Source organism: Pieris rapae, chromosome Z, assembly GCF_905147795.1.
Source record: "Pieris rapae chromosome Z, ilPieRapa1.1, whole genome shotgun sequence".
Lineage (NCBI taxonomy): Eukaryota > Metazoa > Arthropoda > Insecta > Lepidoptera > Pieridae > Pieris > Pieris rapae.
Window position 1 is genome coordinate 6,506,035 of NC_059534.1, and position 27,084 is coordinate 6,533,118.

Genomic DNA, 27,084 nt, shown 5'->3' on the forward strand with positions numbered 1-27,084 from the left:
CCTTTTATTTTTAAAAAGCATGGGCATGCTGTCGTAGTAATCATTGACTTATTATATTGTGCGTGAATTATTTCAACATCCAATGAAATGATATGTGAAAGGAAATAAGGCCTGCTAATTATTTAGATCACAAAAACTGCGACTCAACTGTGTCATAAAAAGTGTATAAGCATTACATAATACTTTCAAACCAATTTAAATTTATATATTTTTTTATATATGACGGGGTTATTTAAATATATTGACGGGGCTACCACTTTCTACAAATGTAAATTCTCGGACTATTGTTAAAGAAAAATACAATTCAAGTTTTCCTCAACCTTGAACCAACCTACTTCTTAACACTTTTGATAAATATTTCACATAAATTATTTTAATATTTATAGTGTGAGTTTGAAATACGTACAAAATATTTATTGGTGTAATATAATTGTAATTTGACACGTCCAAATTCCAGTATAACCAGTAGTCGAAATAACAGAAGAGAAATGAAGAGAAGGTTTATAAAAAATTAATTTTGATCATAAATCAAAACTTTAATAAACATCATAATACTACAAATTATTTCTACTTATTTTAATAATCACCTTACAAAGAACCAAAAAAGCGTACAACAAAACAAGCACGTAAGAGGATTGCCGTAGACACATTATCAATTATTAATTTGATTACGAAAATTGGCAATTTCAAAGTAACCACGTTTATCCTGTAACTTTTAAATAAAAGAATTGGTTATATTAATTGCAAACAACATGCATACATAAGAATATAACTGGATTTATTTATGGAGTAATGAAGCTGAAGGTTATTATATTGCCTTTTTTAGATATCGAGGACACATTTTTATTTTTAGTGAATGAATATTAAAGCGGACATGTTTTTACGAGTTATTTGTGGAGCCTCTATATTTTTACAAGGAGTTTGATTTTGAATTACTTTCATGCCTGTCCAAGATGCAACAACAATCCTTCTGCACGAATGTTAATTTTTACGGCAACATAAGCATTTCAAACATTTTTACACAAAAAGAAAACAAATAAATGAAGACTCAGAAAAGTAAAATCATAAACAGTTACTCATAATAAAAAAATGACTAATTCATTTCATATATCATGGAGTATCACCACAATTTATTTGAAACATATATCGTTTTGGTAAAAATTGTGCGCTGAAAAAGATTCAGATATGTCCTGGGAATGTAATATTATGCATGAGCATTTCCTGTATCTTTTTGATATAGTCATATCAATAAAGCTTTTTTATAAATTTAACGAATACTTAAATGATCCTAATCCCAGGGGTTGACTTGCTGAAGATCAAGCAATGCGTAGGACTCAAAACATAGCGGTTAAAAAGAGTGGCGGAGAGTTTTTTTTGCCAGTACTTTTTGCCCGCTCTACGCCCTTGACTTGCGACCTAGTAGTAAATGTAAATTTAGAATCAATTTAACATCTTTTCTGTGGATGTTCATAATGTACTTGTTGACCGGTATGAATAAAGTTCGTTTGAGTTTACTGTTATTCCAAGATACTCAAAGATAGAGTTGCCACAAAACACCCCAGATATCAGATATTACTGAGATAAAAGGATAGTAGACCTACGGTCGAAATATTTCTGTTATAACAAATGCTAGTCGCTCATCTTTTCTGCCAATTTTATTATTAGATAATTTAGATATTATGTCGCTTAAAGCTTCTTTACTTATAAATAAAAGCTAAATAATTTGAATGACGTTAAATATTATAATGTATTATATTATAATTTAAGAGATGTAAGACACACATACTGATTTAATATTTAAAACGATGATTTTTAACCTTACGATAAAGAAAGATTCAGGTGCATGAGCTATTTTTCAGTCTTACATTTAATTACGATACGGTTTAACAGGAGGTGGAATTTTCAGATCGATTAATTGCATGAAAATTTCGAATTTGGTTTATCATATGCTACCGTTAATTTTCGACTGAATCGTGGACACCAAGAATTTTTTTGAATATAAGTGGATTGTTAGGCAAACAGTTTTCTGTTTTTTTTTTTATATAATCTAGAGCCAATGTGGCGGGGAATTTTGATTTTTGTATATTAGGTATAAGATGAATCGTAATCAATGAATAGAATTAACAAATAAAAGATCTGATAATTTCTATATCTGAGTAATTTTTATTCTTTATTTACCCACAGTTGACCTGAAATAAACATAACAAGTCAAAGAAAATTAATGTGATTTACGGCCTCGATATTTAAATTAAAGAACCCCCGGTAATTTTCTTACCGACAAACGTTCTTTAAGCATCCAATCAAATTAATATTGGGAGGCGACCGCCCGGGTATCAGTTGCCACGAGCAACATCGCTCCTTGTGCCCAAGATAGAAGAGGGATAATTTATGACCCAAGTTATATTATTAAAAGAATGATTATATGATAGAGATCTACAACAGTCATAAAACGGTAGCTTGTCGGTACTAACAGGATGCAAAGCTTATCAAGACAAACGATATTTGAACATAATGTTCATATTGTTCTGGAGCATGTATCGTAGCGTGATTACCAAATGGCATATTCATGTCATAAGATTCGTAACGATTTTGAGTGGGGTGGGCTTGTGACCACACATAGCAAAAGCTGGTTAGTGTTTCTTTGCTAAGTGAATGTGCGCCCGCGCTCCAAAAAACAAGAGAAAAGAAGGAATCGTAAGTTAATTTTTGTGATATAAACTTCGCTCATTATTGACAAGCGATGCGAAATTATTGCGATATAGCGAATTTGGTTTAATATTAAATTCCTTACATTAATTTTCTTTACTATGTTGGATGTTTAACCTTCTCGAATAGATTTTCCAATATGTTTAATAAACTTAAGCTCAGATAATAAAATTTATATTTGTTCACATTTTGTTAGGACCTAAGTGGATTTTTTAAATAAAAAAATATTAACACACAGTTGTATCAGATATAATTCATAAATTTTAATTAAAATATAATGTATAGATATTTGGACTAACGAATTCAGAATTTAAAAAAATCTCATTGAATTTGCTCCATTCATATCAGTGAAATTGGTTTCCAGAAAATTATAGTGATCAATTCCATGTGCTCCCAATACCTTTTGATGGTTGCCTTTTAATGGCTTTAATCTTGATTGAACAAGCTTTGACCGAGATGATTATATTGTAAAATTCTCATTGCGTTGGTGTATTCCAGAATTTCATGTATTTCAAGACAAGTATTATAATTAATGATTTATTGTATACCTTTACAGAAGCGAAACAAAGAATAGTATAAATAAATATTTATACTTTAAACTTTTTGTACTTAGAATTTAAAACTGAGAATGTGTATTGAGATGAGGGAATTAAATAAGTTTTGATTTTATACAATTTAAATTAGATTTAAAAAACGAAGAAAGCAAAATGAATGCTTATATTGTAAGTAATCAGTTATGACAAGATTAAATCAGGTCACCGAATTGCTTAGAAATCTACTTTACATATTGGAATAATATTACCTGCTTAAAACAACGTCATTACTTAGAGTAGACTTTTATTCGTGTCAAAAATGATATTATACCTGACTACACATCCTTTAAGCTTTAATTAATCCAAACTAAGTAGTTCAATTTTCACCGCATAATTGCTAACAGACTACTATGAGTATAACAAATATTATTATAAAATCCATATAACAACAGTAATAATATTTCTTTTAACTAAGCGAAAGTTTATTGTGTAGTGAGTTGGTTATTCTGTTAATTAATAATAAATACTGAAAAGTTCGTAATTTTAATTGGACTTCAAACGCGTTTTTAATAGTTAATTAAATTCTATGTTGTTCCGTAGTGCTGTTATTAAAATGAAAAACCCCACGGAAACATTCATTCGGTATAAGCACAATTATCATTATTATTATCAATTATTAAAAAAAATCAATTCTTTTATTTAGTTAATAAGAAACTTTCACATTAAACACCAAAATGTTATCTCGTACGCTTGTCCGATCTATTCGCATGCCATTATAGTTACGAAATGTTGTAAAAGAGTACAAAAAAAGTTTAGTTATCGGGATGTTGAGTCGTAATAGAGTGAAATTAAACTGCTGTTGTACTTTACGTAACATTCCGGATATATTGGATGCTGCGTGCGAACACCTACTAGACCTCTCCGTCGCGTAAACATTCCTATTGACGACTGCCGCGTTAATTTTATACACGGTTAAGTTATTTTTAATCATACCTAGTATAGCAGTCTAACGTCGAAGTACTTAAAAAAAAAATTCATCAAAGTTGATTCGAAATATTATACGCGGTAATGTGATCTTTCTTTATACCATTATTATCGACAGAACACGTTCCACTGTCTTATTTTAATGATCGCACGATATTTTCGATTCGCGTTTAACACTTTCTCCGAGAAGTGTTATGATGCTAACGTCATATATTACAGAAGCGTATGCCAAAATGTATTATGTGTCATACGAAAAACATCACACCGTGATTGTTAAAAACATAACCTTACTAATTACAGAATGAATAAGCTGTATACGGTTTTGACTAACAAGTGTGACTTCTGAGAAAGTCAGGTGTATAATTCATTATATGTACTGAAACATTGACAGTTATTGGTAAAGAGATCGCACAGATTAAGTCAAGAATAAAATAAAATATCAAGTCAATTAATTAGCTTTTATTAATTAAACCTTTTAAAAATTATTCAATTTTTTTTTGATTCAACAAAAACGGATTATTCATTTACATTCCACTCAGTTACTATTGCGAGCAAAAGTGAGTAAATTAATAGCAGCATTTAATCTAATACTCAAATTTTACGAAATTATACGAAAACCAAATTAATATCTTATTCACATCGACTTAATTGCTTGTCGCTGGTGGAGTACATGAAAGAGTTTCCTGTATATACTCTACAGGCCTTCATATAATGTATCATATACACAAATTAATTTATTAGAAGCGATACAGATTATGTAGAAAGCGTAACATTATTATAGACGACAATACCTGTTGGATAAACCGGAATTCCGCGAAAGAAATCACTGATTCTATATATCGTGATAAATTATTTCTTACGTAAACTCTGTTACGTACAAATAACTTATTCTTTTGTTTCCATTAATTACACATTTTGAACCTATTAAATAATATCTAAAGGCATAATATCAAGAACTTCAGCTATTTCACAATTCGGTGTATTTTTTCACGTTGTCAGCGAATATTCGAACAAATAAGTAGAGCACAAAAAACTGGATTTTTTAAGGCTACCTACTAACACCTGTATCATGCAACGGTAGTGATGAAAAGGCAATTAAGGTATTATGTTATACTCAATTACTGTGTCCTTGAAGTTTTTACGATTACGTCACCACGTAACCACTATAAGATGCTGATGACATTTAAATAGGTAGCAAAAATGACAGGTAAAAAGATACGTAGTTTAAAGATTTCTGAGTTTCGTCAAAGTAAAATTGGACGGAAGCCAATTGTAACATATATCTGTGTTTTAAGTTTATAAAGTGTGAATGAATACACATTGTTTAAAATCCTCAAAATCTCTAATACATTATAATTTTAGTCCCTAATTACCCAATGAAACATTGAACATTAATCGATTTTGAAGCCGAAATTAAAATTAAAATTAAATAAGCCTACTAAATTATAAAAACTTAATAGGCTTAGTTACGGAGAAAATAGAAAAAAAGGTACAATCAAATATTTTATATATATTATATAATATATAATAGAAATTTAATATATATTAATGATATTTAATTACTTCAGATGCGGATTTTAATATCACTATCAATATTGGTGGGAATGGCATGGTGTTTTGAAGAGGATAATTGGCAACCTATTGTACCAGGACCACACGTTTACGCAAGCCTAACACCAAATGACAGATCTATTGAGCCAAGGTAAAGAAAAAGAATGAATCGTTTTTTAATAATAATATTAATTGAATATTATCATAGTATGAGTTGAGAGATAATACCTACCAGAATATTAATTTGTTCAACAATGACTGAAACTAATAGGACGACGGATTATCGATTTACTGGAAGGCGCATAATAGGATCTTAGATCAAAGGAGTTATAATACGTCATACGTTATATGCCTTTGTTAACCTGTTTCCTGTCTGTAGGTTTCTCAGCAACTAATACAAAGCGTAATGAAACTTCCTATGTACACGTCTCCTATCATAGAAATCTGAACAAATGAGTTTGCACAGAACTTTGTATTTGGAAAACATAATTAAAATGCATAAATTATTATTATCGATTTGATTCAAAATATATATTGTTTCTAGCCCCCAGTTGAAAATTTTGAACAGAAGGCCGATTTTCAGCAACGTTCAATCGTTCGAAACAAACAAAGTGTCGAACCCTTACAACGTAGCTCCTAATAACGATGCCGATACCTGTAGCGTCTACAAGGTGTCCATGAATCAGGAACTGTTCTATCAGTACCTCGAATACGACACAGTTCTTCCTGATCTTAAGGAGTTCACACTGTGCATGTGGGCCAAGTTCCACAACCATTCATCCGATCATCCTTTATTTTCGTATGCAGGTAATGTACTAGTACGTCAATCATCATTAAAATAAATACTATGTTACGTAAGATACAACTCCTACATAGTCTTAGTATTGAAGTACTAAGTACCTATACTTTCACTTTCGTAGGCATAATAGAAACTGGTGTAAAGCTTCGAATAAAACGCGTTTAAATTATGTATCATGTCGTCTGTGTTTACATATTTTAAGCAGCATAACTCTTTATACCAGAATTTACAATTTTCTAAGCTGTTGCTAAGCTGAACACATATATTAGTATAGTATTAGAATCAAGCTATGCTTTTATGAAAGTTTACGAGCTACCATTTAATTTAACTGTCTCCGTTTCTCTAAATAATTAAGAACGAAAGCTACATATCACATATAAATTAATAAAGGTTAATGTCATGTTAACAAAATTACGGAAATGCAACAATAGTGCGCCTGAGTGCGTACTTCTTTACACTTCATAACGCGTAGTATCTCTCTGGCTAAATAATTTAATTTTCATAAAACATTTCTAGACTTGTCTTTGTATATTTTTCAGTATGGTAAGGGCAAATACAGCAATCTGCTATAATAAGGTTCTAGGAATTTCCAGTGGTTTTTAATTAAACAAGAAATATTTATTTAAATTTTTGCAGTCGAAGGCAATCCCAAAGAGATTTCTGCCTGGATCTCAAACACTGCAGAGGCCAGCTACTTCAGCATGGCTGTACATGGCCAAACATTTTTCCGGCTCAACTACCCCATAAAGTTAAACACGTAAGTAAAATAGACAATATTTATCTGGCCCTTCGTTGGATAAATAAGTAACATTATTATTACAATTAAACAATGGGCGGTGCTTGGAAGAAGTCTCTTTTAGGCATCAACGATAAAAAAGCTGACATTTAATAGAAAAATAAGAGAAACGTATAAACTAAAATCTTACATGAATTGAGAAGAGAGGTACAAGAGATTAGGTAAAGAAGACGGTTTTCTTGCCTTCTTTTGCAAAAGAGCTTTTTTCTTGATTTACAAGAGTATATATATATTGATTATTATTTTTAATATTCCAGGTGGTATCATAGCTGTCAGTCTTGGAACGGCAGAACTGGAGAGTGGCAAATATGGATTAACACTGAGAGAGTCGGTAGAGGATTCCATAATAGGGTATGGTTATACATTTTCTATCCCAATTTGTTAAACAAAATATGATGCTAAAAATTAATTCTAAGATCAATCAGAATATCAATAATTTATTAATATTGAGCCATAATTATAGTAACATCATCTCTTGCTTAGCAGATTAATAGGAATCTGTTGCATTTTAATACAAATTTGCCAGTACGTACCTAATTAAAGAATCGTAACTAATAAATTCACAATAGTCCCAATCATATAATAGAAAAAAGAATTATCAGATGCTGCAGTTGTAATCCGTTTAAAAATAGCTTGTCTTTACTATGAAAGTAGTTCACAATGAATCGGGGCACTTCGTTCAACTGGTGCGAGATACCAACTATTGTATTCTCTTATTTAGGCCAACCTGTTTTTTAGCTATCCGAATTTTCAGGTATTAACTTGGACACCGATTATTTTTTTCCGTGAACAATGTTGACATAGTAATTTGTAGACAGGAGTCGGCATAATTATAATGTTTAAATTCCCCAAATAGTTTACGTATCAGAATATATTTCGTCGAATCTGTTAACTTACCTTTTTGTTATTAGTGTATATATAATGAAGCGAATTATTTAATTTGCCATCATTTATTGGACTGTATAATAATAATGTAAAATAATAATTAAAACCAACATCTCTTTGTATTTTAATATGAAGTTTATTAACAATTGATACAAAGCAATTTGAGTAAACTAAAATATATAAATAAATCGCGTAATTATTTTTCTCTTTTTATATGTGCATTAAACTACATATTTGAATTAAAGTAGTTCTTTTGGTACGCTCGCCATGACGTGTGTGAAACTTTAAAAACTTGTATGTTTTAGCTTGTGGGACACGTTATTAAAGGTGGAGGTAAAGTAATAAGTGGACAAGAACAATCATTGCTCTATAAAAATGATGGTTTGGAATCGGTAAAGAGTGAGTGGAAGATTTTTATACAGTAGACTTTTATTGATATAGACAGTTTATAATATTTATTATTATTTTTAAGGTCAATCTGGATTAGTCGGAGAAATAACGATGCTACAGCTTTATCACGTTGCATTGACAGCTGGAAAAGCACACAGAGACCACAAACATCATCACGCTCATCGATTTACCCACGATGGTTCAATCATAGAAACAGCTTCAGAGTTTGCCACTGAACCCCCACCGCCAGAACCTACACCGTTAGGCAATGGCCATTTCTTAATTGGTGGACAGTTGCAGAAACCTTCCCACATAAATGTTGCAATGCCATCTCAATCAAATATGTTAACAGCACAGATTCCAAGCGAGCTTCAAATTCCACAAGATTTAGTTAACAATTATCAGTCAGTAACCCAAATTCCTTTGAACCATATCGCAAACAGACCGCAGAATTTACCTTTTATACAAAGATATCCTAATAGACCGTTTGGTCAAGTTAAAGGAACGAGTGTTTCATTATCAAGTTCACTATTGAATCCCGCTAATGTCCAATATATTGACGATACAATTTCCCGTAACTTATTTAAAAGAAATTCGAACAAACGTGATAAAAGAGATAATCCTGAGAAAGAACTAGCAGAGGAAATTAATTCAGGTTGTATTCCTATACATATTTGTATTTCATATGAAATATTACTAGTTCATATAACTTATTTCTTGCAGGCAAAAAAGATAAACGCGGACTAGTAGCACTATCCGATGGATCGATAATAGATGAAGCTTTGCTGAGTCCTGATGTCATCGATGGTAATAAAGATGACGAACTTTTGTTCCAACAGTCGCTGTTAAGCGGTTTAGCAGGTGTTGTTGGAAATTTGCCAGTGCAAAATCTTCAAAAGATGACCGTGAGTATACCTCAAAAAATATTTCAGTAAATAAAGACTAATTTATCAATTTAGGAACACCTAACTTCCACCAATGTTGAAAAGCACTTAAATGTTCACCCGATTTAAAAACAACAAATATTCCTTATTGTTATTTAGAATATATTGTCAAAATTTTAGTAGAATATACAAATATGTACTCAAATTAATATTGAATTATAGGTGGATGAGAGAGAGCCAGCTGAAGCAGAAGTCAAAGCAGTCATGAAAGTTTGTAGTGGGTGCACACCAGAACCTTTCAAAAAGGTTCTCGTGCTTTCGTGGAGGTCGACACCCAAGAAATTATACAGCGGAGCGCATTATTACAAAGGACTACCTATATGTAGGGCGTTCTAAATTTTTACAATTTTTTCTAAATTACAAAAACTTTGAACAAGTCAATCCCGTAACAATATTTTAATAAATATTCTGGGATGTAGATTTTCTTGAGATCTTAAATCAATACCGGCTTGCCATTTTTAACCATTATTTATTTTAGGTTTAGACATTTAACGTTAAATTAATTAACCTGTTATTTTTCTTTAGAAGTTATTAACTGTTTAATTGTTTCTAAAATTCTAGTAATATAGATAAAAAACAAATACACCGAAAAATGTGATGTTTAATTTTCTAAGATGGTGACTTACGCATTTTATAGTTACACTTGAATATCGTCTCTCAACCTAAGTACTCACAATGTAGATTAATTTAATAAATCATAGCTGTTTTATTAGTTTTCGTTAATTAAACCACATGAATATCACAAAATGAGTGATTATGTGTACCTAAATTATATCCTTCTCTTCATTGCTTCCATTATTTTAAGATAGAAGTAAAGGTATAAATCAATTATCAATCAATTCAATGTAATAACTAATCAATTTAGGTAATTACATTTTCATAATAGATCGGTTTTAAGTAGCACACTGAAAACATAGGCACAGTCCGTTGTGAAAAAATAATCGTAAAAAGGCTTATGACTTTTCCATACTATATATGTGTGTGTGTATAGCATATATGCTGTTTAGTATGTTTAGTACCCACTGTATCAAGACCCCTATTTAAAGAATAGAAATAGGGAACTTAGAAACGACTACTTCTTATTGTTTGGTCATGTACATCAGTTTTAAAGAACATCAAAAAATTATAAAAAATGCAGTGAATTACTCCACACTTTTTAATTTACACAATTATAAGTATAAAGACTACATCAGATAATCAAATTTCATTTAATTAACTGAAATACTAAGAACGAAAATTTCCTTCGATTCTGTTCTTTTGCAAAAGAGTTTATCCCGGACACTTTTACGGGACTTGAGCTCTTTTTCGGGTTGAAAATACTACTAAGATACTCTAAGATTTGAAAGGTTTAAGCAGTACGTTACAAAGAAATTAGTATAGTACACAAAAATACATAGCACTGCCGAAACATTAATGTTAATATATAATATATACAATTTTATTGTCACTGTCCTATATTCCTATTTCATTTGTTGGGACGAGAAAATTTAAGAACTAAACACATTTTTAATGAAATTTACTTAAGAATGATTAGCATGCATTATCAGTGGCTTACCTTTGCTTTGTGGATGTTGTGAATGTGGTCGGAATCGATTTCCGGCTCGCTGAAGTATGTACTTTGATCCTGAAAGCAATACCAACCTTTAATTTTTATTTTTATTGCAATATGTTGACGTTTCACAAACAATATTTAAATTTATTTCCTGCAAATACATTAAAATAGAAAAACAATACTAAAATATTTGAATTACTATTTTTTATAACTAATTTAAAATAATTAATATTAATTAACCTATTATATTTAAAGCACTGTGCCGAGAGAAAACGAGAGATACCGCTTTATGTATCAACTTATATGGTACAATAAGTAAGGTTTTATATAATAATTAATTACCTCCAAATTAGCGTTTGATGAATTGGTGGCGGCTAGCGCTGGAAGCCTGACTGAACCAACACCTAGAGCTCCAGGAAAGACACCACCGTTCAAATCTTTAGACTCAAACAACCGAAGAACGGATCGGTCCCTGATGTCCCGAAGATGGGCCCTACACAAATATAAAAATCACTTGTTACTCCACAAATTCTTCGTTTTCATATCACTATTTCACTAACCCAGATCTAAATGCCTGAATGTTGACAAATTAATATCTATTTTAAATAAGACAAATCAAATTTAATTTATCTATTTGTTCAGATGAAACATAATTAAAACTTTTTAACTCTAAAAATAATATTATTAAACTTCACATCAGTAAAACTTACGGACAACGATAATCATGTTCATGTATAATATTTTTTTTCATTTTCGAAAAATCTACGGAAACTTTGACTATATTCTGAAAATCGTTTGATATAACCAGTAGTCGGAGATACACTGAAAAGTTTATGGGAGGCAGCATGTGTATCGCGCAAGGCAGGTAACGCCCTCTTACAATTTCATATATATATTAACATATTACGAACAAATAATCTACAAGTTTCAACTAAAAACATCATATTCTGTGTCTGAACGTCTATGATTGGCTAAGAAGATCCCCTTTTATATAATAAATATAAGATAATTTCTGAATGTTCTGTCCTTATCACCTTTGTACAAATAAACGAAACAAAGCATGTTATTGCGTCTTATATTTAGTCAACATACCTATGGTCTTCTAGTTCATAGAACATGTCCTTTGAGCTGTCATGTATATAAACCTTGACTAATGGACTATCTAAGTAATCCATTGTGAGCTGCTTCGGAAAACTTCGTACAAATAAAGCTTTTACGGTGTCGAGTGATGTGATTTCATTCGGTAGAAGAGCCCTTTTAGTCTCGTTGCGGTATTGTAAAAACACAAGACCTGAAAAAGCCCTTAATTTTTTTCAATGTATTCACCAAATGTTAGCTAACTACTTCAATAGAACAAAGGAGCATCGCTAACATCAAGCTTTATAGAATTCGAATACATTTGAACAGGTAAATAAACTAAAGTAGGCAGTATTGACTATTAGTTTTGTAGCCGTATACTTTTTTTTTGGTTTTTACACATTACCTTCATAAACAGACTACTAGGACAAGACATAATTTAAAAAAAGGATGGTAGGCGAGTACCGTTATTTGTACTTATATCAACGCCTATCTTAATATTGCCAAAATGTTTGAAATGATTTAAATAGAAGTCGAAATGTATACCAGTATGAAATTTTACAATACGTTAACATTTTTGTACGAAATTAAAGAAAATATTGTTTTTAGTTTTTAGAAATTTTATTACAATGAATAAAGATTATTAAGGGAAAATCACACTATTGAACATTGTAATAATAAATCTTTGTTATTTTTACCTATTTGTATTTTTATATTGAGTAGTTTCGAATTGTATATTTAAGATTGGTATTGTATGTCGAATGTTTATATTATTAATGTTGGAAGAAACTGAATTCGGCAGTAAGACCGCCTATTTACCTACATACTTAGTCTTCATTTATTAAGTTTATTAAACTTTGTGTTAATTAAAGTATTATTATTATTATATGAAATTATTACTTTAGCATTATTTCATATATATATAACTATAGAGTATACTCTCATAGCATACAGCAATTCAACCAATAGAAAATGTTAGACTAGTAGACTTTTTATCATAAAAATCCTGTCGTGACCTACTCAAAAACATAAACAATTGTTTTGTCTACGAAAAATGGACTCAATCAACTTTAAATCATCTTTAAAAATACAATCAAATTTTAACAAATACTTAACAGCCCATAAACGTCCGCCATTTTGTCTATCAATAGGTTCCGACATCGTGAAATTTCGAGACTCGTTTCACGTCTCTTTACACTGAATTTGGTTTAAGGTGGATAGTTTTTATAAAGATTCCTATAACATAATAATATTTGCCGGAATAACAAATATATACTTAATTATAGATAACATACCTAAAGGTCTTTCGAGGGTCTTACTAGGTGTGCGAACCACTGGTAATGATGATCTTTGCTTTCCTCCGCGTCTAAACCCAGTGGAAGACGTCTCAACCTCTGACATAACACCGGGATCGTCGTCGTAATACAACGTTTGCGGGAGATAGCCCCTTTGTAATTGTGGCTGCAAAAAATATACAACCTTAAATCTGATTTTAGTCCAAGGATTAAAGGACAAAAAGCTTTGTTTTAGACTTTTACTAACAATAATACATTCTCGTAAGCTCTATTTATTTTTACTTTGCTTTCGCTAACACTAGTTGCACCAATTACAAGGGTATTATTCGGTACACAGCGCTCTCGGTACTCTGCCGAGTTACTTACAAACAACAATACAGATTGCTCGTTCAACCTTATCTTATCTATCCTATGTCCTGATATTTTTTAATGTCAGAGTGATATTAGGAATAAGTATATACAATAACGTTTAGTATTTGAATGGTACTATGAAGTAATAATTATAGAAGAAATTAAAAATTATAGAACACAGATTTTGTTTAATAATGAAAAGAAGGGACCTAGAGCCTCGTTAAGACTTTTTGTATACTGTAGTAGTACGTAGTTCAATTTAATTTTATCAACTCGAATAAAGACGAATACACTTCGCTGAAAACAAGCTGCTCCTCGGTAATCCTGCACCCGGCGCAACTCCACATATAAATTCTAGTGTTTAAACATTTTATACGAATATATATACATTCATATAAAATTCTAGTGTCACAATCAAAAGTCGTTCCTATACTCTTCCGAAACGGCTCGACTGATTCTTATGAAATTTTTATTATGCATTTCCTGTAAGTCTGAGAATAGGCTGCAATATATATTTCAAAACTTCAAGTGATGAGGGGTGTCCGTATGCGTTTATATACATATTTTTTTTTGATACAACATACAGAACACCTAAATTTCACCCCTCTACAATCAAACCTATTTTGTTTATTATTGTAAAGAGTTAGCGAGTCAGCTAGTAATTGGTATATATATATGCTGTAAATTTGTAGTACTTTAGTGCACTTACTTCAAGCTCAGAATTATTAAGCTCTCCAGGATGATGAGAATGGAGGTATAAATGATTTCCAGCGAGTGTATGGCGTCTCGGATCATCACGGCGAGACGACCGGCTTCGCGGGGCTGACCGGGTTGCTTCTCCGTCAGATAAACCTCCTGTTAATAAAAAAAAATATAATAATTTTATGTTATTAAAAAATACATATATATGTATGTATGTGAAGTGGAGACAATACCATTTCATTCAGTAAAATATGCATGGTTAATTAGTTTTCATTGTAAGTATATTTTTAAACAATTTCGTTCCTTTGCTAATATATTTAACTATATAGTTAGCTTTTCACATACACGTCACATATGTGAAGATGGGGAAAAGCTAAAATTATGGAAAGCCATCAAAAATGTGATCCGCAAGTAAAGCTTTATTTGAAATTTATTAAGGAATAAAAAAGCAAACATAATTTACCTCTTTTACAATAACATATATTTTTATAAAAAATAAATAAAGCTTCAACTCGGTGTTTAACTGCTTCGTAATACCGTGTTAATAAGTGTATACAGTGGCTTATTAAATTAACTGTATTACCACAATAAGATAAATATCCTACTTCACTATGTTTGCAATAAACTCAAAATATATATATATACTAGCGGATCCGACAGACGTTGTCCTGTCTACACGTCTTTAATTTCAAAATTTCAATTTTTAATAAGCCATTTTGATGAAAATTATTATTCAAATGTTATGACAATATCTAACGATCCAGCACATGGTCACACACGATATAACACAATGATAACAAAACTTTTTTTAAATTTCGGGACAGACTAAAATTAAAATTCGAATATTATTTAAAATTTGACACTGCGATGGTAGCGCCGTCTGTCGGATCCAATGTAAAACATTCCAAAATCAATGACAACTAATAAATTGAAAATTAATTAAAAAAACATTGTCCAGCGGACAAAATTGTGAATCTAAACCATTCCCAGATCCCCTTGAACACACACAAAAAATTTCGTCAAAATCGGTCCAGTCGTTTAGGAGGAGTTCAGTCACATACACACGCACACAAGAAATATATATATTAAGATATATATATATATATATATATATGGATATAATAGTATAAAAGGTATAAGAATTACATCATAAATTTCGTGAATGCTACGTATGATACACAGAAACAGTCGTTAAAAGCATGTTCTTTGAAATGCTAAGAATACATTCTAGTGATTAAAGTGGACCTTATTCAATAGTGTAATTGTTGATTGTTCAAGCAAGCCGAAGATAAAATCATTCGGTATTTCTGGGGTAAATGAACTTGCTGCGTAAGTAACATTAATTGCCTACACAAACAGGAACGAAATAAGCGTTTTTATAAACAATCTTGACATGGGACATTATTTCAAGCAAATGCAAATGATCGTTTCTTATGAGCGAATCTTGTTTATTTTGGTTGGCCTACAAATCCCTAAATAGAAGCAGTCTTGGGTGGCGCTAGGGTAAAATTCAGAGCTGCGACTTGGTGTAAGTACAATTTCCGCATTGATAAAATGGGTTAATATAGGATTTGACAACTAGTAAACTTACTAGGCACTAACTTTCAACTCTCTAGTCTATGAAACATGTATACATTTCCACATAACTGAATCATTAAGTCTGTAAACTAACGAAAACATTTCTCACCATCAATTCTGCCATCTGCTTGCCAGTCTTCTTCTGGAACAAAGGTTATGAAATCAAAAATGTATCTAAGAAAACAAAGCGTTTTAAATAACTTTAGCTGTATTTTTAAAATATATTTAATGTGAAACGACGACAGAGATTTCTAGTTACTTATCAAGATTTAATTTTTCAAACTTACTCATGCCGAAAATAAATAAAGTGAGTATAATTATATACACTGCTAAATTATATATATATATTTTTGTAAAGGACAGAGGGCAAACGGGCAGGAGGCTCATCTGACGTTAAGTGATACCGCCGCCCATGGACACTCTCGATGCTAGAGGGCTCGCGAGTGCCCTATATATTAATATATATTTAAATATGCAATAGTAATAATAGTAGTAATAGTGATAATTTTTTTTATTTAAATGTTGCTGCTGGGGTATTTTAATTTATGTAGCAAAAAGCTAGATAGCCTCTACGCAAAGAACTGCATGTGCCTACTTATTAAAAATACCGTGTGCGGGTATTTGTGTATTCACGATGATGTGTGGTGATTAGGGAATGCAATCTCGATCCCACGGGATTCCGATCTCGCGAGATCCCGTGTAATTTTTCGGGGTCAATGCCGAAGCATAATATGACTAGATTCCGTTCGAGATTAGAATTGGGAGATACTGATTTAGTTAGTGCAGAACATCGTTCCGTTTCATGATTCAAAACCTATAAGACCTAAATGTTTTTTCTCAGAAAACTTGGTCTTTTCTATGAACAATCGCATCTCCGAGCGTTGAATAAAAGCAACTGCAGCGCTGTTACATTTGAAAAATCCGAATACATTTCAAGATGATTTGGAGCAATGCAAAGGCAAAGGCTTTCCAATTGCTAAGCAAATATCTCATTAGGAAAGAAATTAAAAAATATAATCACACTATAATATCGTAACGAACCAAACCAAGGAGAGATTAATAGGACACTATTAAACGAAGCAATTGCAGAGGATTTAAATATAATTGCTACTGCCACAGAAACTCAAACTCTCCGAGCGTCTAAACGTCCTCTTACACGTGTATCCACAATCTTAGATAAATAAGAGTCCGTAATAAAAAAAGAAATGCATTTATTTGATTGTGAAGAAACAAAGGCATTCTCAGCAGCTGGGTACACCGCAACGGTCGTGAGATGCCGGTTATCAGATTGCACTCATGATACACTTTTTTTTAAAGAAGTTGCTCCTTAAACTATATCTACTTTTGTTTGGATTATGTTTATATTACTAAAATTGTTCATTATTAAGTTAGTAATATTAAAGGTCCGCCTTGTATTCTCTAAATTCTAAATTAAATAATATTTTGTTTTAATTGACTTCACTATCACAAACAAGCAGTGTCTATCGTATTCTGTCACGTGGTCTTTTTAAATCTGGACGAAATCCTGAAAATTCGGGATCCCACTGGATTGATATTACTAATCCCGCGGGATATCAAACTTACGATCTCGAGTAGGAATGCATTCCCTAGTGTGAAGTGATGCTAAGTTATATTATATATGACTGAAAGATTACTACTTAAAATGTCCTAATTAACATAATTCTTAATGATTAGATATTAATGGCTAAATATTTTTATACGCGCACAGCATACGGACAGAAAATAAAAAATTGAAAACAAAGTTAGTTAAAATAGTACATATATAATAAGCCTTTATGGGGTAGCATAGCAACCTGTTCCATATGTTCCATATGCTTCTAAAAAGTTAGGCTAATTAAAAAAGCATATTAAGCCGAAACGATGTTCCTGAAGTATATTAAATAAATAAATTCAGTGCAAATAGAAGACAACCACGCAAATATTACAAAAAACCACCGAACAAACACTTTTCTATGAAACGTTTTCGTTATACGGACTAACACCTACCATTATCACGCCCTTTTCGTTTCTTCTTGCCACTAGATGTTTTGCCGGACTTCTCTGACTTGTCTTTACTTTTCCAACGACTCAACATCGTTGTCTTCTTCATATGCAATTCCACAGATTATTATTCATTTTCACTATAATCTAAGCCGAATTTCTCACATTTCACGTTACAATTCAGCACAATTAAATACATAACAGCGCTGTCATCAATCCTAAAGAGGCACCATGGGACGACAACGAAATTTAATACGTGTTATTAATTAAATTTCATGATCTCATTTACATATATTATATAGATAAAAGCAATAGGTCACGGAAAATAAATATGTTTTTTAGGAATATTTTGGTAAGATTTATCTCAACAGTCATGTTTTGCCTAAATAATTAGTTGAAAATTGTAGTATTGGACACAATTCTAACTCAAAAAGATCAGCGATGCAAAATCCTCAACAATATTTGAATTGGCATGATTTAAAATACAGCATAGTCCGAGGTGGAAATTCTTTTGATATAAATAAAGCGAAATATTATTTCTACAATCTCTTTGAAAGGCATCGCGAGGAGTGAAACAATAAATGTCATACAATTGTTTTAAATATAATAAAGCTGCATTGGAAGACACGTTCACGAGTAAAATAACAATGCTAGCTACTGTTCTAGGTACAGTAGAATTTAAATTACGACCATCTTTTTTACGGCTTGTACAAAAAAAACAGCGGGAAATTGCAAATTGACACTACCAATGTCAGATGTGTCATCACCAAAATCCTTTTTTTTTAAATTGGTGATGTACGTATACCTACAACTTAAGAATATTGGTACTTTTCGGGTTTTCTATATGAATATGGTCTGTATGTGCTTTATATACAGCAGTATGTCTATGTATTTATTAACTGGGTATGCGTATAGGAGGCCCACTAATTGGTAACAAAAAATCTCAATAATTATTCATTTTGATCGTTTCGATTGATTTGGATGGATTTGATCGTTACGAGTTTGTAGGAATTTCTAATAAGTCAAATATAATTATTATATAAGATATGAAATATGAAATAACAGAACTCGTTATGTTTTTTGTTTACTAGATTTTATACACACGAATTCGTTGATTTCTAAGAGAAACTTTTATCCTTTTTTCTAAAAAAAAACAGGCGTTTGCCTGCACTTTTCATAATTGCGAAACCCTTCACTTTTGTTGGAAGGCGGCTAACAAACGTAATGAAAAAGTTTTAATTGATAGCTGATTGGCACATTTTTGTGTAGTTACAGTGCAATTTAAAAAGGTTTTGTATTGGTCGTCGTATAGGGCATCGATATTTTAATATATGCAATAGAGAAATTCAAAATATCTACAAACTAGCATCACTAGTTTTATGATTTAATTCTACCCAATTTTTGAAATAAAATATTTTTTCTTCTGCCCATCGTGCTCTATTAAGTTGGCATCACACTCATGACTATTTTTTTGCTATTATTAATTTCAATATTTACAGTTACCGTGATAGCTATACTTATAAAAGCATTAGCTTTTACTACCGCGACTCCTAATTCTACTATCTATGTTTAATGGTAGAAATTAAGGATGTTGAATTATTTACAGAGCATGCGCAAATTGAGACAATCGATAGTAGAGTATACTCAATCTCCCAATATTAACTTTGATCAGTCGCGGTCAAGGGTAATGTGGGTGAACTTTAAGGAATATTACTAGTTCCTACAAAGATAGATATATTTTTAATAGTACTAATAATATTACATAATCACCGCAAATAATAAATGCATAAGTTGTATAAAATTAAATAGCTTTTATCTATTTTCCAGGCGTTAGATATAATAATTGAGTTTAAGTAAAGAAACGATAGCACTAATATTTTCTGTTAAATTAAAAACCAGGAACATCCATCGTAAGCCTCACTGTTAATTTTAGTGACTTTCTTCAATTAAAGTTATTACAATCATTAGGAAGTATGCAAATTAACCAAAAATATCATATTTTTAGTTAAATAAAGGTCGATGGATCTTACTCATTATAATTTTGCATTAGGTAAATATCAAATGAACTAAATGCATAATATGACATTGAAGTCCGCTATGAAAACAAATATGGAGGAATACTTTTAGACATCCATGTAACAAATGAGCATCGAATAATAACGCATATGAAAGTTTATTTCTCGTGATGACTTATACATAATACGTATAGCATCGGCTGTAGACTGAATAGATAGGAGATCTAGTATAAAAGATTCGCATAGTATAAAAATAAAAGGAAAATATATTCGACGTATTTTAATAATAATGGAAATGATAAACAAGCTTTATATTTTAAGTTTGACACTCTATATTTTATTTAGTATCTAAGTATTCAATTGTAAGTGATAGTGCACATACAGAACATTTACTGCAACATTGAGCGAGAAATGAGAAATATATTTAATTTATTTATCTATACATGAAAGAAAACTTAAAAGTTCTCGGGCCACGCCCACGCTTGAACGTCAAAGTAGTAAACGCGGCTACGACGATCGACGTACGATGCATGCTCACTTTATTAACAATCGAAATTATGAATGTTACGAAAAAGTCAAAATTATTTAATAATAATTGAGTAATACTGAAATACTTCGACCGCTGCGCGAACTTAACAAAACTTCGAAACAACTTACGACTATTGACCCATCTGCATAATGAGAAGGAGAATCCTAGCAAGTACATTTGATATGAAACCTCTAGTTTCTTTTTAAGCAGAAATAAGCTAGCTTTAATTCAAAAAGTAGTTTAGCATCAGTTTACTGTTTTTTTATTTTTATTATTTTAACTTTCCAACGCCAGCTCGCTTAGAACTCGTTCAAGATCAAGCGTAAAGTAATATTCACATAACATTGATTAGTCGTAACATTATATCATAATTAAAAGTAAAAAATATTTCAAATTACGATTCCAATATATTGTTAGTATTTCATGTCGTATATAATGTTAGAATCAAATGATGGAATGTACATACTCACAAACAGTACGCATTTACTGTAGGATTTTAGCAACGTATTATTTTAATAATTTTAATTCAATCCAATAAATGTGACACATTCAAAAGCACACCATTTATCACTGCCAAGTTTCAATTAAACGGATTAAGATAAGCCTCCATTTTAATATGAAAACGCGATCGATTTCAGGAATTTCATTTATCAAATCACGTCACTGATTTCGAACATATCAACTATTCTAGTACGTGGACTTCCAAGTTCCTTAATTATCTGAATCGTAAGATGCTGTTTTTTGTTTTCTATATGTACTCAAACTACTGTTATGTCCAATCAAATAACGAATTTAAGCAGAAATGTAAAGCGCAGAATCCTATCTGCATGACTACTCCCGCCGCCCATGGTAGGCGTCGTCCTACTGGAGTGATACTAATATATATCACGTGTTCGCCAGCGTTATTGCCGCGAACAACGCACGCTTATGTTTGCTCTCATCGCTTAATGTCCTTCACATTAAGGTAAGTTAAATTTTAAGAATCGACGCTAAGATATCATATAGAAACATGAAATAACTTTTAAGCGCACTGCCCTACGATACGCGCCGTATAGGGCGCCGACTGCGCCCTTGGAAGCCCAGTTCCAAACTGACACTACGCATGTTTAAACTTATAAATTGTTGAGGTTAGAATTTGCCCTATTTTACGTCGTGTGCAGTACCTACCGCACAGGCGCAACATTGGTTCTTATTGATCCACGAGTTCAATGACCTTGCGCTGTAAGCTTCCTACTTTATCGACGGTACTAGTATTTTTCAGTACAGCGCTTGCGTGGTGCAGGTGGAGAGAACACAATTATCGCTAAAGTCGTAAAGAGCGCAAGTATTAAAGTAAACTGGTTAAATCAGAAAACCAACAAATAACATAAGTTATTCTGTGCGGCATATAATTCCCTATAACTTAAAGTCTTAGCATCCAATCATTAAGCTACAGGATCTTCATACTCACATCCTTGTATTAAGTAAACAAGTTATAACTGCATGGTTTTTATTGCTATAACTAAGGGACCTAAATATCCAAGCAATATAAATATATACAAATAAAATAAAATTGAATTTGGTTTGTTTGGTGGTCCGCACTAAGTTTAGAAAATTATGGAAGTAGTACCTAGAGACTGATAAACAAACATGTATTTTGGGTATTTACACACTATAGAAATAGGATCGAAGTATCAAAGAGACGGTGACACTCGGGAAAATTACCTAACTTCACTGCGTGCGCCGAACTCGTTTTTTTTTGAAGTTATACTTTACTAGAACTAGCAGACTCGGCCAAGCGTTGCTGCGGCTAAGGTTTTTGTTATATTACATAGTAGTAAATTAATCAAGGGAAACCGTAGGAGAACTTATGTGAAACGTTGGTACCACGACACGGATCTAAACTAAACTACCTTTAACTCAGCGCCATCTGTTAGAATTGTATCAAATAATAAACAAATGTTAATGTTATCGTAATTTTAGTAAGGATGCCTATTTTTTTTGAAAATGAAATATAGCCTATGTCACTCAGGAATGATGTAGCTTTCCAACAGTGAAAGAATTTTTCAAATCTGCCAAGTAGTTTCGGAGCCTATTCAATTCATACAAACAAACAAAAAATCAAACCTTTCCTCTTTATAATATTAGTATAGATTTTGGCGCGATGGAGAAAAATGATGAGAGTTACGATGCGCGCGCACATCAACACTAAAATTCGACATCGTAAAGTTAGGTCCAGGTGGCATGGAAATCGATAACTATGTTCAAGTTGTATATTCTAGTATTTTTATATTTAGAACACGTGTTACGTAATAGTACAATTAAACAGTGTGAATAAATGTGTGTTTTAGTATTTAATAATAATTTATTTATTTAAATAAAATCTTTTTGATTAATTTTAATATTTATCGTTAATCACTACTGCATTTTAGTAATTTTTTACATACGCCAAAGAAGTATAACTTCTAACGCGTGTACATAAGTACAAACACTCGTTTTTTAGTTCTAAAAATAATTCTCGTATAAATGCATTGAAAATAATGCATTAGTTTTGGCATTAATCCTTATCCAAATAATAACGACATTTATTATTTTATTTTGAATAAAATTGTCCCTTCAATGAAACTTCAATGAAACTTATATAAGGAAAAGTCATGTCACTCGTGCATTTGTAATGTCGAATAGGTATTAAAAACGCGCGTTAAGTATTTAATATTTAATACATTTCATTAGGTACCTATTTTGGAGTGGGTCTTTACAACAACTTGCCTCTTAGGGGGAATAGAATAAGAAGACTAGAAGTTGGGCAGTACCGGAAACGCATGCAAATGTTTTTGGTAGATAATTTAAAAAAAAAATTGACTTTTAAAAAGTAATTGCGTGCGACGGCAACATACATACATACTTAACGTTTTACGTAACTGGCATGCATGTTTTAAGAAAAGCGTAAAAGCCGAAATATGAAAAATTACAATTTTAGATGTCGGTTGTAACAGACTGAATCGATGTTGTCATAAATGCAGACTTTAACAAGATCTAGTTCACATGTAGATAAATAATAATAAAACAGTCAACATGTAGTAAATATTAATTAATAGGGCTATAAAACAATCACCTTTATTGTAAACTATAGCCAAGAAAAAATCAAAATAAAATAAACGCAGAAGCACATTCACGTAAACTTTAAAGTAACGGATTTAATTTCTGACAAAATCTACATTCGAAATGGCGATTTACGTTTATATAATTAATAAGGATTTCACCTAAAATCTATCAACCCGAAAATTTGTTAATTTCAATGTTGATAGATTTTACATTTAAAAAAACTATTATTTTTATTCATCGATTATTCATGCTAAAAAAACAATAGATTAATTAGAAATCGTTTTTTATAAATGTCACACCTCTAATGACCAATAGAAAAGTAGAAAATGTACGGTTTTAATACATTACACAAAATTTTAAATATTTTTTTAATACTTAGACCCAACTCCGGGAGCAGAAATCACTTGGAGGTGTTCCAATGGCGATGTAAGACTAATTCCAATCCCAAGATAATAAGTAAAATAAAGTGTTATCGTAAGTAAAATTTAGAAAAACAAGCTTTCAAAAAATTATGGAGTAAAATAACTGGTTAATAATATAGCTTTTTATACGTCACAGTATATGTCGATGTTGTCTTCGCCTCTCTATTTCTAATACTGTCTTGAAGTTTAATTGAGTCGAAGACTGTTTTTAATAGGTAATATGTGATTATTCATTCATAAAATGCGCCAACAGTTATTGAAATTACCTTTTAACGGAATAAAAAATAACAATTTGTATAGGTTCTACAGTCACCAATAAATAATCTATACTGAATTAAAAATATAGTAAAAAAACCTGTTGTGTGTCTATGATATTTTTGATTTCATCATGTTCATTAAATTTACCAACAGCCCTAAGAATTCACGGGAACTCCGCGAACCATAGCACCGATTATTGTTCTTATACCTAAGCTACATAGCGTATTGTGTAATAATTTTGTCAGCATATCATTATATAGTTTTCACATGGAGGCTTATTGCATAGTTTTGTTTCTTCCTCACGCATACATTACTGATTATTATTTTATCTTAAATTTACTTTATCGAATGAACAATTAAAAAAATATACCTTTATGAATATCCTTCTGCAACAATTTTATTTCACCAGCGTCTGAACCGCTCTCAGATCCATAATAAAGCGCGCTTCCACCAGCTAGCGCCGATTCCTTTTTTCTGTAAGTTGATGAAGAGCTTCTGACACTGGATGTACGAATGGGCGGTTGAGGGCATCCCGCACTCATGCTTTGATTACTAAATCTGCCGGAAATTATTTTTTGATGCGAAGTGAAATTTTCACACTTCTGTTCCCTTTGGGCATTGGGTGTAACTACCTTTGTGTATACTTTATTTTCAAGAATTATTGGCGTCGATGTTCTTTTTTGTTGGTAGTAGTCAGCAAACTCTGCGTTGTTTGATATATTTCTTACAAAACTGTCAGTTCGCCGTTCCGAAATACTTCGAGTGAATGGTGCTTTTAGATGTATGGAATTATTTGACGTAACAAAATTATTCCTCCGCCTTACATCTTGTGGTAAGCTACAACTTTTGGAGTTCATCATAAACGAACTCGGTGAGCTGCAGTTTGAATATGTGTTGGCATTTGGAGAAGGTGACATATTGCTCAATGTTTGCTTCATTATATACTCATCCTCTTGAACTTTTAACTCCTTGATTTTTTGCCAGTAGAACGCTTCCACTCTAAGTCGAGCCGTTTCTTTATCGTAATTATTGCCTTCGATTGGCGGGGCTGAAGATTTTGATTGTATACTCATTCGACTTAACGACTTTCGGCCCTCTTCTGCTTCGAGCATATTTTTTTTTAAACTTTCATAGGGCGAGTGAGTCAGTGGCATACTTGGTATTCGATGACCAACCGCGATAGGAGAGGTTGGCGCAGAATAGTGGTAGGGTTTACCGACATCACGATTAACGTAGTATGTTTGTGATAGGTCTGGTTGCTGAGCCAGTCGGCTTTTATTAAGAGACAAACTGCGCGCCCTTGTTGGTTGAATTGTACGAACCTCGGCTTCTTTTTTCGGCGAAATTAGGAACTTGGTGCTAACACGTTTTATTTCAGCCCCAACTGACTCTGGATTTGTTCGAAATTGCGATGCTTTATATATTTCTATTTCATCTGCAGGAAGTGTGTTGCTTGGTAACTTATCTAGAGAGTGATAGTAAGTATCAGGATATCGACTTAAATCAATACTTGAACTTGTATCATGGCTATTTTGCAATGACAGTTTTTGTGAGTAATTAATACCTTGATGTTTATCCCAATTATCACTATTGTGAAAACACGTTTTAGAGTCTTTCGTACTCTGTTTATCTGTATGGCTTTGTGCTACAGTACATGGTACAGAGAGATTTTCATATATCGTTTCAGTTTGCTCCGAAACATTTTCTTTATTATCTTTTATCACAGACTGTGGATTGTAATATTGATTGTAGACTTGATTGTGACTCGATCTCTTGGAAATATGAGGAATATCATCATATTTCTGTTTACATTTCCTTGTGAAAAATGGAAATATTTTGCGAAAACTGCTGCTCTTCCTTTTTTTATTGTCGCCCATATTGCGTCTACAATACTGTAACAATACAAAATAGAAACAATTATTATTTTGTATATTTCGCTGTATTTTCTTGTTGGCACTCCGGGAATAGAGAGGGCAACCGCAGGAATCGGTTAGGTAGACGGAGACGCGAATAAAGTACGATGCATATCCGCTTTCTTACTTGCGACGACTGACAAGACTGAAGACTCTAGACACCGGAACGAGCGCTATGAGGGGATGAAACAGCCTCACTCACAAAAATGTTTTTTAAAGATGCAAATGCGGCATACAAACAAATCAAGACAAGGCGTTTCGCACCTCACATGGCGCAGATCCTGACTGGCCACGGCTTTTGCACACTATTTACACAGACTCGAACTGAAGACAAGCCCCACGTGCGACTGTGACTACAAAACCGACCAAACGGTGGTTCATTTACTTGTTGACTGTACTACCTTTGAAAGGGCCAGGTGCGATCTGGAGCTCGAGACTGGCATGAGGGTATCCCGGGATGGGCTATCCGACATGTTGCTGGAGCACAGATCGCAGCTGGAAGAATTCTGCGGCAAGACATGTCAGACATGTCACTGGCAAGAGAGCGCCGGGCAGCGTGCCCCAAATCGCCTATAAATATTATGACAATATTTCCGAAATAGTTGTCGCCCGGGCCCAGCGGGAGACGCCAACCCGCCATGTTAATAATGTCCCTTTTCAGGAAAGGAGAGATTTCGACACTCCTCTGCTGCTTAGCCACTCATATCTGCCTGATTGCG

General features: G+C 32.1%; 2 protein-coding genes across 12 annotated transcripts in view; one reads left to right on the forward strand and one right to left on the reverse strand.

Annotated features, from left to right (window-relative positions):
- The window catches only part of LOC110999245 (coiled-coil domain-containing protein AGAP005037), a 47,078-nt gene that overhangs the window by 19,150 nt on the left and 844 nt on the right, over positions 1-27,084 (reverse strand). For 7 of the 11 annotated variants that reach the window (XR_002600385.2, XM_022268251.2, XM_022268260.2 and 4 more), the window contains exons 2-8: positions 24,823-26,344; positions 16,253-16,285; positions 14,573-14,718; positions 13,513-13,678; positions 12,233-12,431; positions 11,483-11,633; positions 11,144-11,212 (exon numbers count right to left, since the gene is read on the reverse strand). Coding sequence is in view for 10 of the 11 variants with exons in the window: in XM_022268251.2 (XP_022123943.2) it covers positions 11,144-11,212; positions 11,483-11,633; positions 12,233-12,431; positions 13,513-13,678; positions 14,573-14,718; positions 16,253-16,285; positions 24,823-26,329 (2,271 nt within the window). In the remaining variant the exon portion in view is untranslated. Of the gene's footprint in view, positions 1-11,143; positions 11,213-11,482; positions 11,634-12,232; positions 12,432-13,512; positions 13,679-14,572; positions 14,719-16,252; positions 16,286-18,150; positions 18,363-21,154; positions 21,591-24,822; positions 26,345-27,084 lie in introns of those variants that run through there. The other 4 variants (XM_022268288.2, XM_022268280.2, XM_022268297.2 and 1 more) reach the window with 4 other exon arrangements.
- Positions 2,586-10,295, forward strand: LOC110999303. The gene is made up of 9 exons (XM_022268308.2): positions 2,586-2,694; positions 5,792-5,925; positions 6,319-6,581; positions 7,210-7,330; positions 7,627-7,720; positions 8,560-8,653; positions 8,727-9,299; positions 9,368-9,549; positions 9,751-10,295. The coding sequence occupies exons 1-9, from the start codon at positions 2,653-2,655 to the stop codon at positions 9,922-9,924; spliced, it is 1,677 nt and encodes a 558-aa protein (XP_022124000.1). The 5' UTR covers positions 2,586-2,652; the 3' UTR covers positions 9,925-10,295.

Coding starts and splice junctions, on each gene's coding strand:
- LOC110999303 (XM_022268308.2), top strand. CDS start 2,653: ATGTGCGCCCGCGCTCCAAAAAACAAGAGAAAAGAAGGAATC. Junction 6,582..7,209: donor TCCTTTATTTTCGTATGCAG/GTAATGTACTAG, acceptor AAATTTTTGCAG/TCGAAGGCAATCCCAAAGAG. Junction 8,654..8,726: donor TGGTTTGGAATCGGTAAAGA/GTGAGTGGAAGA, acceptor ATTATTTTTAAG/GTCAATCTGGATTAGTCGGA.